General features: G+C 41.6%; 1 protein-coding gene across 2 annotated transcripts in view; it reads left to right on the top strand.

Moving 5' to 3' along the window:
* Nucleotides 1-16,529, top strand: part of gulp1a (GULP PTB domain containing engulfment adaptor 1a) — a 192,949-nt gene that overhangs the window by 160,899 nt on the left and 15,521 nt on the right. For both annotated transcript variants that reach the window (XM_080753116.1, XM_080753115.1), the window contains exons 5-7: nucleotides 6,402-6,473; nucleotides 13,426-13,524; nucleotides 14,589-14,726. In XM_080753116.1, coding sequence (XP_080609242.1) covers nucleotides 6,402-6,473; nucleotides 13,426-13,524; nucleotides 14,589-14,726 — 309 coding nt within the window. The remainder of the gene's footprint in view (nucleotides 1-6,401; nucleotides 6,474-13,425; nucleotides 13,525-14,588; nucleotides 14,727-16,529) is intronic.

The raw sequence follows: 16,529 nt of genomic DNA, 5'->3' as shown, positions 1-16,529 counted from the left end.
CCATTTTGGAGAGTTGTAGTCGACTGATTACTAATGTTTTGATTTACATTTTTGTCCAAAAGTGCTACAGTTTCAAATACATTTGAAAAATAATAATAATAATAATAATAATAATACATATATATATATAGTTATTTCATTTGAGAACATTTAACTTATAAGCAAATATAAAAATTGAACACAATGAACTTAAAATAAATATTTTAAATTAAATATTAAACTTGTACACTGTATGAAATGAACAAGCAAACAAGACGGTACAGGATAAAAATTCTATGTTTTGTTTTGTTTATTGTACTTATCTAAACATCGGGACACATCGGCTGCATAGCTGACAATGTCAGCAAAAAAAAAAGCATATTGGCAGACATATCGGCCCAAACCAATATGGTTCAGGCTCTATAAGATATGTGGCAAACGCTGGGAGTAGACAATGACATGTAGAGTGTAGTGACGCCTCTAATAGCTCACCGTGGGGACAGTGCGGGGCAGGAGGGGTCGTCCCTCGTTGGAGTGCATGCAGCCAGTGATGGATGAGCCCCCGGGCTGGGCTCGCTGGGTGAAACCACCCCATCAGAGTAAACAGGGGTGTCGCACCAAATTCTGGGCCCTGGGTACAAGGATTCACTGCGGGGCCCGGCCCATGAATGTTCTTCATAGGGGGAGGGGGTTTAACCCATTTAGACAGGCATAAGGCATTACGCATTATTTTGTGCTTTTAACTATTGAAAAATAGCAAATCTACAAGCTCACAGCGCGGCACCGAGTGCCGCGCTGCGAGCTTGTAGATTTGCTATTTTCTTTTAAATCTTGAAAATGTGGTGTGGTCTTTGGATATTTCAAATCCTTCTGGGTTTATTTTTTAGTTTATTTTTTAAACTGTTTCTATGTCATTGATGCTCAAACCTTTTCATGTGAAGGACCCCCAAAATGATATGTATTTGGCAACGGACCCCCATCTCAAAATATTTAGTTCCAGGGACCCCCCCAGAAGTGTGTTCACTTAAAAAAATACATATATTCAAAGATTTCACTAATTTAAAAAAATAGCAGATCTACAAGCTTGCGGCGTGGCACTCGGTGCCGCGCTGTGAGCTGGTTTATCTGCTATTTTTCAATAGCTAAAGTATAAAATAATTAAGTCCCCTCCACTTTGGGCCCTAGTAACTCAGTCCCACTTCCCCCCCCCCCCCCCCTTGTGACGCCCCTGAGAGTACACAATGCAGTGGTCAGGAACAGGAGTCACTCCATTTTGTGCTGGGCACCTGTCTGCACTGTCCCACTAGAATTACAGTCATGTCCTTAATGTCTATGGAGTTCATTTGTCACACCGGCGCAATATGCTGACACTTTAGCATCTCCGCCTCCATCTGTGTCCCCCGTTGATATAGAAAATGAACAGCATGAACCTAAACCTTTAGGTTTATTGCTGTTCATTTCATTCAGGTTTCTGTTTAACCGTGCATTCCCAACTTCTCAGCCCCCGACCCCAAGATAATGCTGCCATCGACTCGCGACCCTAACCTAACCCAAGAGGTCATTTTATGCACATAAACGTGCACGTTTGGTGCGTATTTGTCCGCACATGTAATTTACAGTATTAAGCCGCGAGCTTTGTAGGGGTTTTGTAACAATTATGGTTAAAATGTATTTGTAATCATTTTTTACATTGTAATTCACTCATTTTGTTGAATTCTTTTTTTTTAAAAGAGAGAAGAAATAAAGAAAAGAAAATAATAACTTTGCGACTCCACCGTCAGTGTCAACTTTGGGAACCTTTGGGTTAAACCTTTGTTTATGTTCTTTGCCAGCTCTAAATACTAATGCTTCCTTGACAATGCAAATGACGGTTCATATTGTGTGTGTGTGTGTGTGTGTGTATCGAAGCATTCAATAATAAATAGTCTTATGTAATGTTCACATACAGTACAAAAAAAAAGAAAAAAAAATATATATATGGGCGCCAGGTTGAAAGTGGTTAGGACTCTTTTTCTGCCGTAAAGCATGCTTTCCCAGGCTCTCTCAGTTTAACTGTTGAATATCTATGAGGGATCAGTCACATGATCTGGTCACAGCTGATGTGACAGCCAACCTCGGCACAATGTCAATTGCTGTGATAACCAAATGCACTGAAACTGCAGTTCTTATGTAGGCGATTGTGATGCAATGACATATTGACAATAGCCAATAAATAAATAGACTGACTGACTGACTGACTGGAATGATGGACTGGACTGGACTGACGGACTGACTGAAAAAACAGTAAACGCAGCACACATGGATTAAGGGATTAATTAACCAAAGGAGATTTAGCTACTGTATAACAGTGGTTCTCAACCTGTGGGTCGGAACCCCCAGGGGGTCCCCAAATTATTTTGGGGGGTCCCCAGATGATTAACTTAATGTGAAACATTGTTTTCTCACTCAACAGTAAACAAATCAAAATAACGTTTAAGTATATTCACGTTATTCCTGGCCCCGCCCCCGGCTTCCTGTTCATATCCTGAAAGAGGCGGAGGCTGAAAAAGCTGGCCTGAAAAACATAATTTGGTTTCCTGTTGTCCTTGCATTAAAGTGTCAGTAGTTGGCGTTCTAGGCTCTGGGCTCTGAATGTACCTGGGTTGCCATGTCTGCTTATAATAAGCAATTTGTGTCTCTAAAAAAATAGAATAGTTGCTTATTGGGCTTACTTTCTAATATGTTTTAAACCAGTGGTTCCTAAATCTTTTCATATCAAGGACCCCAGATTAACATATGTGTCCACAGTCGCAGACCCCCATCTGAAAATATGTGGTGCCAGGGACCTCCACACAGATTTATGTTGTTAAAATGTTTCAAAAATATTCAAATGTCTTTTTTTTTTCCTCAATATTTTTTAAATAGCAAATATACAAGCTCACAATATGTTGCAATATGACACATTGTGAGCTTGCTGATCTGCTATTTTCAATTGTAAATGTAAAGTAGTATAGCCTTGTTGCTTCTGTTGGGCTTATTTCTTTGGCAAAATCTGGCAACAGACAATTCCGTGTCACTTCCTTACTTGGGAGGAAGTGAAAAGATGTTTTTTGAAGCAGCACACAGAGAAAAACTCTCTAACGCCCTCTGTAAAAGAAAATGGCAGCCTCCATAGAGAGGGCCAGGAATATGGTGAATAGAGGGAACATTTAAGAACTTTTTAATACCTCTAAAATGACAAATTAAACATTGGCCAAATCGTCAAATATTAGAGGCAGAAATTGTAGCCGATCTCTACATGCTCACAACGCCTCGTGTTGTGAGCATGTGGGGGGGGTCGCGGCCTGAAAAGGTTGAGAACCACTGCTCGAGCACTTCTTAGGCCCTCTGCACTTGGACCACCCACTGGGACGTGCGTGTTGCATGAGCCATTAACAGGTATAAATATAACATGACGTCAAAGTGCACTACTACCGGTATTAACGCTCGCCGTACAACATGACAGGATGTCACATACAGTAGGGGTTTTCAAAGTGGGTGACGGGGCACCCTGGGGTGCCGTGAAAGCAGTCCAGGGACACTTGAAAAAATATTATTTAGTATAATTTTAAACTTGAAGTACAAAGTTATTTTCAGTCAGTTCTAAAATGGCTATTATCTCAACGTTGTCCTCGCAGCAATCACTAAAATATCGTCACTGTCGGGCAGAAACCTCGTATCTCCAAGTTTCAAATGTGTACGTCTTTTGCCCAGCTTCATCATACAAGACTGTCGCACAAAACTAGTGAAAACAGCCCATCTACAAGCACACAACGTCTCGCGTTGCGAGGCGTTGTCTGCTTGTAGATCGGCTGTTTTCAATAGTTTAGTGCATTTTATAGATGATAAATACAAAATGAACGGTTTTGGATATACAAGGTTTCCACCCAACAACGACGATATGCTGTGGGGTGCCTCGGGTGCCCTGAGACAAAAAGGTTTGGGAACCCCTGACATACAGTACGGTACAGTGCATGCAGAGGGACATCGCAAGGCGCGCAATGGACAGCTAGTTAGCTTATATACGCTCGTTGCATTCCGTAGACGGGCTTTCAAAGTAAAGCGAAGAAAGCCAATTTTACAGCTCGTGACCGGGGCTATAATGTGCAACAGAATACTGATTATTTTTCCCTCCCCAAGGCTCGGCTGGCAGAACTGTTTGTTTAGGTCCAGTGGGGTAAATGGTTGTCTTGTTTTCTGTAGCCCTCGAGGGGGCGGCCGACCCCAGTGTTTATGAGCTCTGCTATTGGGGGTGGTGGGGGCAGGGGCGTCACAAGGGGTAGGAAAGTGGGACTGAGTTACTGTGGCCCCAGGTGGAGGGGCCCTAATAACTTTATCTATTGAAAAATAGCAGATATACAAGCTCACAGCGCGGCACCGAGTGCCGCGCTGCGAGCTTGTAGATCTGCTATTTTTGAAAAGTTGTAAAAAAGTGTGAAAATCTTTGAATATATGTATTTTTTAAGCAAACATTTCTAACTAAAATTTTGCTTCTGGGGGGTCCCTGGAACTAAATATTTTGAGATCGGGGTCCGTGGCCAAATACATATCATCTTGGGGGTCCTTGACATAGGTTTCTTGCACACATTTTCACGATTTAAAAAAAATAGCAGATATAGAAGCTCGCAGCGCGGCACTCGGTGCCGCGCTGTGAGCTTGTATATCTGCTATTTTTCAATAGTTAACATTCATGGGGGGCCCGCAGTGAATCCTTGTACCCAGGGCCCAGAATTTGGTGTGACGCCCCTGAGCTCTGCTATTGGGGGTGGTGGGGGGAGAAAAAGTGAAGGAATGAAGCTCTGGCGGCGTTAAAAGAGGCAATAAGTTGGCGTGTTGTAGTCGTACTTCTGGCTCTACCGAGGCTGTGTGACTGGAACAATTACCAGGGTTCCTGGCAGATGGAAAGGCCCGTTCAGGCACAAAGGTTAATGGCTCCATCTGTTGGAGAAGAGCAGAAATGCTGCATCAACTGTACTGTGTCTGTCTATGCTAGGCAAGAGCGCCTGTGTGTGCATGCATGCGTGCGTAGGGCTGTCACAATTATTGCATAATCGTCTAATCGTAATTATTTGAGGTAATCGCTATTATTTTGCATAATCGTCATAATCGTTTCCATGTTGAGAAATGTTAATATAGTTACGAACACTTTCAAAAAGTAGTGGAAATAGCAGATATACAAGCTCAAAACACGTCGCGATGCAACACGTTGTGAGCTTGTAGATCGGCTATTTCCACTATCAATGTTATTTTTTAAGTATAAAATTGTCAAATATGTCAGTAATTTCTTTGAATATTTAAGTTATGTGTCATGATTGCCATGTACAACCTCAAAGCCTAAAAGCCAAACAGAAATGTAATTGTCAATGACAAATACACAATTAAATCGTTAATCGCAATTATTTGCTATGAAATCCTGCTACTCCTGCACATATTTATTTTGATCTCGGCGATCTCCAACAGAGACACACATAAACAGCAGTGGTGTCGCTGAAAATCCCGAGGCCCCCCTGCAAGGAGGGGGTGGGGGCCCTTTGAAAATGATGATTGACAGCCAGTCAGATCAGTCTATGACCGTCGAATCTCCCCCATCGCAAAAATATTTTGTCCCAGGGACCCCCAGAAGCAAAAATTTGGGTTGACAAACGCCAGGTCGTGTCTGTGAGTGAGTGAGTCCGGACTTTGGGGGAGACCCTCCCCTACGCCAGTGGTTGTTACTATGTTTATCCTTGGTCATATTTCTTCTGTCAATCATTGACTGACTGACTGACTGACTGACTGACTGACTGAAATGATTTATGGATTATCATTCAAATACAAGTGGCCCCTCTCAGGGGTGTTGCACCAAATTCTGTGCCCTGGGTACTTTAACTATTGAAAAATATCAGATATACAAGCTCACAGCACGGCACCGAGTGCCGCGCTGCAAGCTTGTAGATCTGATATTTTTGAAAAATCGTGAAAATGTGTGGAAGTCTCTGAATATTTCAAATCATTTCTATGTCAGTGGTGCTCAAACTCTGTCATGTGAAGGACCCCCGAAATGATATGTATTTGGCCACGGACCCCCATTTCAAAATATTTAGTTCCAGGGACCCCCAGAAGCAAAATTTGATTTACAAATGTTTGCGCACGTTTTCACGGCAGATCTACAAGCTCGCAGCGCGGCACTCGGTGCTGCGCTGTGAGCTTGTATATCTGCTATTTTTTCAATAGCTAAAGTATAAAATAATTCCATGCCCCTCTACCTTGGGCCCTAGTAACTCAGTCCCACTTTTCCCCCCCTTGTGACGCCCCTGGCCCCTCTAGCCAGGGGGTTGGGTGTGGGGGGAGTGTTGAAGGGGTATCATTGATGTCCTTGCTTTTATGTTTTTTATATTTATATGTATTTATAATTTACATTTCAGTTCCTTGGAAACACAGAAGTGGAGGCCCCCAAAGGCACAGAGGTTGTAAAGGACGCGGTGAGAAAACTCAAGGTAAGTTTACTTCTAAAATGTCAAACCATCAGTGATCATTTAAAGGAGTAGTTCACCCCCAAAATGAATCATTTCCTATCGATTACTCACCCCATGGAGACTTGAGTTCAATGTATAATATAATCGTCGTCGTCGGGTGAAAACCTTGTATGTCCAAAACCGTTCGTTTTGCATTTATCATTTAAAAAATTACTTAAACTAGTGAAAACAGCAGATCTACAAGGACACAACGCCTCGCACCGCGAGGCGTTGTGTGCTTGTAGATCTGCTGTTTTCACTACTTTTGTGTGACGGCCTTGTATGACGAAGCAGGGCTTTACTTTGCAAAAGAACGTACAAATTTGAAACTTGGAGATACGAGGTTTCCGCCTGACAACGAGGATATATATATATTTGTTTTTGTCACATTCCTAAGCCAATAATTTGATTATAATAAATGTACCCCAATTGTTTCCGGATGGAGACCCAAATGCATTTGGGTCTCCATCCGGGATCATTGGGCCTACAAAGAGTCTCCTCAAATTATTGGCTTAGGAAATGCGACAAAAACTAAAATAAGTTATTGAACTCAAGTCTCTCTCGGTGCCGTGCTGTGAGCTTGTATATCTGCTATTTTTCAATAGTTAAAGTACCCAGGGCCCAGAATTTGGTTGAATGATAATCCATAAATCATTTCAGTCAGTCAGTCAGTCAGTCAGTCAGTCAATAATTGACAGAAGAAAGTGAGTAATCAATAGAAAAAGATGTAATTTTGGCAGTGAACTACTCCTTTAAGTCTGGGAGTAGTGTACAAATGGAACCAAATTGACCCTTCATGGGTTCCTGTGGTTCCATTTGTACTCTCTGCGTTAAACATGGACACATTGACAGTCTGTGTATGAGTGTTGAGTGATCTTAATTGCCGTAATGTCTGGGCTTATAAAATAAAATGGTCAGAAATCGCTGAAAAGGATCACAGCCCAACATGGGTCATTTTAGGGGAATAGTTTTGGCTTTCAGCCACTCTTGACTCTTTCTCCCACCACAACTCTTAGCCGCTTCAATGACATGATTAAGGAGGGACCTTCCCCAAACCTTGACCGTATAAAGACATATTACAGTATACCAGTAAGACTCCCTAATCGGGAGATAAGCGACCGTAGGTGGCTTATCTCCACAAATAGGGCTAAAATTTGTTTTTCCAAAATCTTCCTGATCCATGTTGATGACATGAGTGTAGACATGCTGTGTAGTGATATTCGTGATTTTAGGGCAAAAACCGTTGGAGCAGTGTCCAAAAATGTGTTTTAAAAATCGGCCTGAAGGTGGCGCTAGAATAGGGCCATGTGAGAAATGAGGGGTGGGGTCTCCGCGTTGCCTTGGCGGACGAATAGGTACCGGCCCCGGCTCTCCCGGACGCTCCTAGCCCGAGTTACGGCATTTTATGTGCGCTGCAGTGGCAGGGGGTCCTCCACTGGGGGCGCCACCACTTTTGCATCCGTTCTGGAGCACCAGGAGTCGGTGGTCCCCGGGAATTCCCCGTGAGCAGCCCCGTTGGGGTGGTCATTTGGTCATTTTTGCACATTTGGTCATTTTTTACATCTGGGGGTCCCCTGGGGACCTGGGGGTCCCTGGGGCTCCGGGGGTCCTTGGAGGTTGTAGTTTGGCAGGCAAGGAGTGTGTGTGTAAAATCTGGCATGGATCGGGTCAACGGGTGCGGAGATATAAGCAGGGAAAAAGTGTGACGTGTGACGTGTGAGCACATTTGGTCATTTTTTACATCTGGGGGTCCCCCCAGGGACCTGGGGGTCCCTGGGGCTCCGGGGGTCCTTGGAGGTTGTAGTTTGGCAGTCAAGGAGTGTGTGTGCAAAATTTGGCATGGATGGGGGCAACGGTTGTGGAGATATGAGCAGGGCAAAAGTGTGACGGACTCACTCACTCACTGACAGACAGACAGCCGGTGGAGGTTTTGGTAGTAAATGCGACCTACGGTCGCAATGGCGTCTTTTTGCAAGGTGGACCGCACCAAAAGACACTCTATGGCATCTATTCCCAATCATTGGCTTATAATGATGAGTAATTATTTGCAAGACCGCATCAGCATTACTAATTCTTGAAGGACAGTCATTTTGCTTAAACTTTAAGTTAATGTGCAACGCACTGCTTCAGCTTTCCAATCTCATTTCACTTGATGAGTAGTTTACACGACAGAATACCCTAAAGGCTAATGTGCTCTCTCTCTCTCTCTCTCTCTCTCTCCCTCTCTCTCTCTCTCTCTCTCTCTCTCTCTCTCTCTCATGTGCTAACAATGACCAACACAATAATACAGCAATAACAGCTATACTACTGTAGCTACTGTAAGTACTACTGTAAGTAGTAATAAGTAATAAAGTGTAGAGAATAGAAGTACATTTTAATTCTCTCTGAGGCGCTCTAGGGAAATATTTCCTTGTACTTTAACGACCGGAGCTGAAGACAACTTTTGCTCACCATGAGCGGCCTGTAAAACTCTGCTGGCTTCCTGGCCATCTCCCCCTGCCAGCCAGGGGCGTCACACCAAATTCTGGGCCCTGGGTACAAGGATTCACTCCCATTTTGTGCTTTAACTATTGAAAAATAGCAGATATACAAGCTCACAGGTGCCGCGCTGCGAGCTTGTAGATCTGCTATTTTTGAAAAATCATGAACATTTTTGCGGAGTCTAAATATTTCAAATCCTTCCAAAGTTTTTTGAAAAACCTATGTTTCTATGTCAGTGGTGCTCAAATATTTTCATGTGAAGGACCCCCAAAATGATATGTATTTGGCCACGGACCCCCATCTAAATATATTTAGTTCCAGGTACCCCCCAGAAGCAAAATTTGAGTTAACAATGTTCGCTTTTGCACCCATTTTCACGACTTTTCAAAATGGTAGATCTACAAGCTCCTAGTGAGTTTGTATATCTGCCATTTTTCAATAGCTAAAGTATAAAATAATGAAGGCCCCTCCACCTTGGGCCCTAGTAACTCAGTCCCACTCCCCCCCCCCTTGTGACGCCCCTGCTGCCAGCATTTGAATTTGTGAGGCCATTCGAAGGAGGGGGGAGCTTGTTTCCACCAAGTCATAGTTCTCCTTTTGTTGCGCTGCGTTTGATCTCTGTGAGGCCATTGGCAGAGCGAGGGTCGTGTCATAAGTCTCCGGGATACGCTTTGCGTAGGAACGGACCTAATTATCTTGATGGTAATGCAGAGAAGAGCTGTGCGGAGAATAAATATGGATGAGAGAAAGTGAGCGATGGTTCCCATGGCGAAGCATTAAACTGCATTCCGGGACTAATCGCTTACATCATGGGAGGTCACTGCATATTGATCAGCACCAGAGACAATCACTTATTTCAACTTTACTAGATCATGTTCCCAGTGCCTGCATAACACCCTTTCTCAATGCTTTCTCCCTGGTCTCTTGATCAGCTCTCCATCCTGATGATGGTGTACTGTATATAACAGGGGTCTTCACCGTTTTCTGAGAGAGAGATGAAGCAGGGACCCCCACTACGTATTGTATAAATGTGTGATGCAGATTTTCATCGATTTCATAGATAGATTCATAGACTTGTTTGACAGCACTGTCATCAGTCTGTTGGATTTGTGTTAATGTGTATTTTCAGACATTTAACCGCTTACATGGTTGCTATTTTGTAAACTTGACCTTTCACTATGTACTTGGTCTGCTCTTTTTTTTTTACCTCTACACCAAACCTCTTTGCCAAAATAGCAGATCTACAAGCTCTCAACGCCTTGCAGTTGAGAGCTTGTAGATCTGCTATTTTTGGCTAAAGTTCTCTTCAGTATAGGGATGCTAGGGTTCAAGTTGTTAATTTAAAAGAATGATCCTACCACACAAGGATTTGGTGGCCCCCCTGTAGTAACTCTTTGGACCCCCTAGGGGTCCCGGACCCCCTGTTGAAGACCCCTGGTGTACTGTATATAATAATATACCACGCATATACTGTACTGTACATTGTACACACACACACACACACACACACACACACACACACTGATCTATTTTATCATCTTTTTCTTTTTTTTACTCTTGTTTTCTCTTTCTTCTCCTTTTTTTTCTTTACTGTTATTATTATTATTGCCTATGCTGCTACGTTGTCTGAAGGAAAAAAAAAAGTATACTTTTCATCTAGTTCTAGTCAACTGAATAATCATAAGTAACTTTTAGTCGAATAAATCTGTGGTGAGCTGGTTCCACCCCCGGCTCACCCAGTAGTATACATGTGGAAGTGTTCCTGAGCAAGGCACGCCGCCACATTCTAATGCTTCATTTATGCTCTGCCCTACGACGGGTTTTGTGCACCGAAAATAGCCAAGTGTAGACTGGATATCATCGTTGTGTATGCCAGGGGTTCCCAAACGTGTTTGTCTCAGGGCACCCCATAAATATTTCTTTTTTAATCCGAGGCACCCCTACATTATAATTTTCACTCCCAGCACCTTATATTTATAGCATATCGTCATTGTCGGGTGGAAACCATGTATGTCCAAAACCGTTCGTTTTGTATTTATCATCTATAAAACGTACTAAACTAGTGAAAACAGCCGATCTACAAGCACACAACGCCTCGCATCGCGAGGCGTTTGTGCTTGTAGATCGACAGAGGTTTCTGCCTGACAGTAATGATACTTTAGTGATTATGTTGCGAGGAAAACGTTGAGATAATAGCCATTTTGGTTAGAACTGACTGAAAATAACTGTGTACTTCAAGTTTAAAATGATACTAGATATTTTTTCAAGTGTCCAAATAAATTCCAAATATTATAAAATGATCTCGCGGCACCCCTGGACTGCTGTCACCCACTTTGAAAACCCCTGGTGTATGCTACTAGAGTGCTATGGCTTGAAATGGTATCGTCTCAGTGCAGATCTTTGACGTCATCACTGTGCACTTGTCAGAGCCACCCGTACAGTCATCAGCTGGGTGCACCTTATAGCTGTAGAAGTAATTTGCCCTCTCCCTGCGGGACCAGAAAAAAAGAATCCCTTTCCCTTGATGTCTGTTATTTCTCAGGCCCTCTGGTGGCATGAGTGCAGGTGGTCCACCTACTCCCTAGATAAGGTGGACGCTGCACTTGATAAATGCTTGTTTTGGCCTGGAAAGTAAAATCAATCGTAGGGCATGAGTCAACTTCCTCCAAGGCCATTTCCTTATTGGCTTGTCACATCTGATGATATAACATCTCCACGGCTTACAGTGTGCCTATGGACTCTGCACGGTTATTGGAACAGACATTTTCATCGGTTGTTGACCCACATTCACAGCCAAGTGTTGCAAAATAAATCCCTCTCGGTTGACAACATTGCTATTAAGAAGCCAATTTTCTTTCATGTGAGGCCAAATTGTGAACCAATTGAAAGCGGACAATATATAATAACTAGGATAGCTGTTCATGTACTCTTTGTCTGTGCTTTAAGGCCCAAGGGTTGATTGAAAACACAACACTTCCTAAAATTGCACAACAGTATAAGAGTCATGCATTGATTCTGATTTGTATAGACCTACTGTATATATTTTTTGGTTCCACGCATTTAGTTTGTGGACTGTATCTTCTTGGTCTGCTAAACAGCTAGGCTGTAACTCTACCATGTCAATAACGTTATTAATTTGTTTGAATGAATGAATGACATTTGACGAAGAGATCGAACAGGGAGTTAACATTATTCCTTATTCAAATCTCCATATTCAAATGTGCAAATCTTTGCATATATGTATTTTCAAAGCGAACGTTTGAAACTCAAATTTTGCTTCTGGGTGGTCCCTGGAACTAGATATTTTGAGATGGGGGTCCGTGGCCAAATAAATATAATTTTGGGGGTCCTTCACATGAAAAGGTTTGAGAACCACTGACATCTCTCAAGCACAGACTAACTGAGCTCCAGTTAAGTGAAAAGGACCTTTTCTTTGACGATGGCTAGCCAGATTGCTTACATAGAAACATAGGTTTTTCAAAAAACCTTAGAAGGATTCAAAAGACACTTATAGAATCGGGTCAAAATTCTAATTTTCACGATTTTTCAAAAATAGCAGATCTACAAGCACACAGCGCGGCACTCAGTGCCGCGCTGTGAGCTTGTATATCTGTTATTGTTTTATATTTAAAGCATAAAATATTGCGTAATAATGTGTTCAGGCCTAAATGGGATAATGCCAAAAATAGGCTATATCTACAAGCTAATGTGACACATTGTGAGCTTGTACAGTAGATAGGCTATTGTCATATGATGGAGAGTAAGTTACACGTGCTGAAAATAAATAAATACTTTGCAGGAGCATCGTATAAGGTTCTGCTTCTTTGTCTTTTTCACCCGTACTGACACTTATTCTGGAGGAGCGAATGTTTCCATCGCCTTAAACGAATGCACACGTTGAGTGGATGCTTGGCTATACAGTAAATCTATCCAATATGATACATTTAATAGGGCATACAAAATATAAATACAGTATATATCAGTGGTTTTCAACCAGTGGTCCGGGGATCGCCAGTAGTCCTTCAGGGGGTTCCAGGTGGTCCCCAGCTGAATGATGGGAGAGTTGGTAACCAAATGCACCCTTATAGATCTTTAACTTTTAAATTTTGGTCAAAGTTTGCCTGCTATCTCTCCTGTGGTACCACATCAATACAGCATGGAATTGTGGACAAAATCTTATCCAACGACAACAAAATATTCATTGAAAAATAGTGGTCTGTGGCTCAAATGCCAAATAAATAATGGACCTTGATATGAAAAAAGGTTGAAAGCCACTGGTAAACATGGCACTTTGCAGGAGCAGTGTACAGAATCCTGCTTCTTTGTCGTTTTCACCTTGTCCGACGCTTATTCTGGAGGAGTGAATGTCTCCAGCGCCATAAACAAATGCACACATTGAGTGGCTAGGCCTACAGTAAATCTATCCAAATTGACCATTATCTCCTTTTTGCAGTTTCAGAGGCACATCAAGAAGTCAGAGGGACAGAAGGTCCCTAAGGTGGAACTGCAGATCTCCATTTATGGAGTGAAGATACTCGATCCCAAGACAAAAGTGAGTACCGGTATGCACCATCCAGCAATATGGATTTTAGAGGGTAGCATGTACTGTACAGTAAGTAAGCGATGTCTACACACACAGTAAAATCCTACAGGTTACATGAATAATGAGGATGTTATTGTGTATACTGTAGGGCCAGCGATTCTCAAAATGTTCATGTCAAGGACTCCCATATTGACACATTAATTAAAGTCGAGCTGAAATGGCTTTTTTGGGCATTTTATTTTGAAGTATCAGTCTGAAACGGAAGCCTCTGATTTTCTGAACCAATCAGAAGGGACCAGCCCTTCAGGGGATGGGATGGTCAGTGATGTGCAATGTTTTAGTTTGTAGCTGCAGACGGCAGGCAGAGGGAGACATTGTCTGGGGCTGCTGTGCAGAATGTTTGTTACCAAGTTGCTTATTATTCTAACCTATAATGTTTTAAGATACATATGTATGCTGATTAGGGCATTCACGAATAGTGATTTTTAGTATTCGAATTATTCGACCTCAAAGTATTCGAATAGTCGAATATTCAACAGGACAGGCCAAACTGTCAAACATTAAGTCAGCAAGAGGCGAACATTGTGAAAATAGCCGATCTACATGCTCACAACGCCTCGCGTTGCGAGGCGTTGTGAGCATGTAGATCGGCTATTTTCACAATATTTATCTGTGGAACCGAGACTCATTAAATGTAATACCTACAATTCCAAGTGCTTGTCAAGGTGGGGGTCCCCAGTTCAAATATGTTTGAACTGGGGACCCCCAGTAAAAGTTTTGAGAGCCCCTGGTATAGAGCATTAACAAATTCATTCACCAGGGGCATTGACAACTCATTCTTATGACTTCCTATCTCGCCAAGCTTTATAAACTATATTATGTTTTAAAGAGAAAACAATAAAAAAATACGCGAATATTCGACTTTGGTGAACAACGTCGAATAATGACTTTGATATTCGAATATTCGAATATTCGGTGAATGCCCTAATGCTGATTAAGTTTACAATGACTAATACACAGTCTGGACATCATCCTGAATTACATTCAAAACGCCCTGTCTGTTTTTTTCCCAGGACGTGCAGTACAACTGTCAGTTACATAGGATATCCTTCTGTGCAGATGATAAAACCGACAAAAGGATATTCACGTTCATCTGCAAAGACTCCGAGTCCAACAAACACCTGTGCTACGTGTTTGACAGTGAGAAATGTGTACGTATGCTCAGCTTCCAGCCTTCCCTCCTTTTAGGCAGGGGTGTGAAGTAACTACGTACATTTACTAAGTAGCCTACTTAAGTACAATTCTGAGGTATTTGTACTTTACTTGAGTATTTCCAATTTCCAATACTTTTACTTTTACTCCACTACATCTCATATCCAAATATTGTACATTTTCTCCACTATATTTATTTGAAAACTGTAGTTACTAGTTACTTTGTAGATTTTGATTATTATTACAAAACATGCATTAACCACTTATTGCGACAGCAAGTTTTGATTTAGTTTTAGTCATAGTCTATTGAATAACATGCCATTTAGTTTTTGCCATATTTTAGTCATCTGAAATGTTTTAGTCGACTAAATATCATGCGATTTTAGTCGACTAGGCCTAAATGTATGGTCGATGTTGTCGACATTTAGGCGGGTCGCGATGGCGTTGTAATGGCGGATCTTCCACTTGGTTGCATGCTGAAAATAGCTGATCTACAAACTCAGAACGCATCGCAGTTTTACGTGTTGTGAGCTTGTATATCGTCTATTTTCAGAGCACAACACAGGAGTGCAACCAAACATAATATGACTTGTCTTTTAGTTCTACTGGATCTCTCCACGAGTCCCTCCCTAACATTTTAGTCCAGTTTTTATTTGTTGACGAAATTGTCAATATAGTTTTAGTCTCAGTTTTAAACATCGTAGCTTAGTCTTTATTTCATTTATTTCGTTTTTGTCAGTTAAGTGAAAAAGGAAAATTATTCGGAGAGAGAGAAACTCTCTCTCTCCTCTTTGCAAGTGTTGCAGTTCAATATCAAATTAGACACACTCTGTAGTTCAGAATTGCATTATTAATACATATGTAGAGCCTTTATGAAAGCCTTGATTGCACTCAGCGGAGCTAACAAAACGTTTAATTATGTCTTGACACTGATGCATTGGCATTGTTACTGTAACGTGTCATGATATCACATATATTTATGAAGCACTTTAACCAAGCAAGGTTTACACAGAGATGTACAGAAATGTTAACTAGATTCAAACAGACCAGCAGTTCTCAGGGTTTTATTGAGACTTCTCCAGTTGTGGAAACTAACTTAGTACCGGTACATCTACTCAAGTATTGAGTAGATTTGCTGTCTGGCAAAAACCAGCTAACTCCATTTTTTAGGTTTTAGATTTCTTTTTTTTTTTAAATTATATTTAAATCAGTGCTATTGATTTGTTATAACAATATTGAACCAATGAAAAGTAGTACAACGCTTCAGCCAAAACCTCCTAACTCCACTGGATCCTCACACTGTCTGCCAAACCAGCTAACACACGTTTAGCCCTATTTTTTTTAGCTGTCCTTAGGGCTACATAATCATCTAATCGCAATTATTTGAGGTAATCGTGATTTCTTTTGCAGAATCGTCATAACCGTTTGTTGAGAAATATTAATATAGTTTCAAACACTTTAAAAAAGTAGTGGAAATAGCAGATTTACAAGCTCACAACGTGTCGCATTGTGACGCAGTGTGAGCTTGTAGATCGGCTATATCAATGTTTTTTTTTTGTTGTCAAATATGTCCTTCATTTCTTTGTATATTTAGGTTATGTGTCATATCTACCATGTGGGTAGATATAGGCTTCAAAGCCTAAAAGCCAAACAGAAATGTAATTGTCAACAACAAAAACACAATTAAATCGTTAATCGCAATTATTTGAGTGACAATTAATCGTCATGTAAAATGTCATAATCGTGACAGCCCTAGCAGTCCTTTGGAGCCAAACTCCAACATCTGGCTTTGTCCAGGATGT

This window comes from Nannobrachium achirus (genome assembly GCF_963921795.1).
Source record: "Nannobrachium achirus genome assembly, chromosome: 22".
In the NCBI taxonomy this organism is placed as follows: Eukaryota; Metazoa; Chordata; class Actinopteri; order Myctophiformes; family Myctophidae; genus Nannobrachium; species Nannobrachium achirus.
This window is presented reverse-complemented; position numbering and strand designations above follow the sequence as displayed.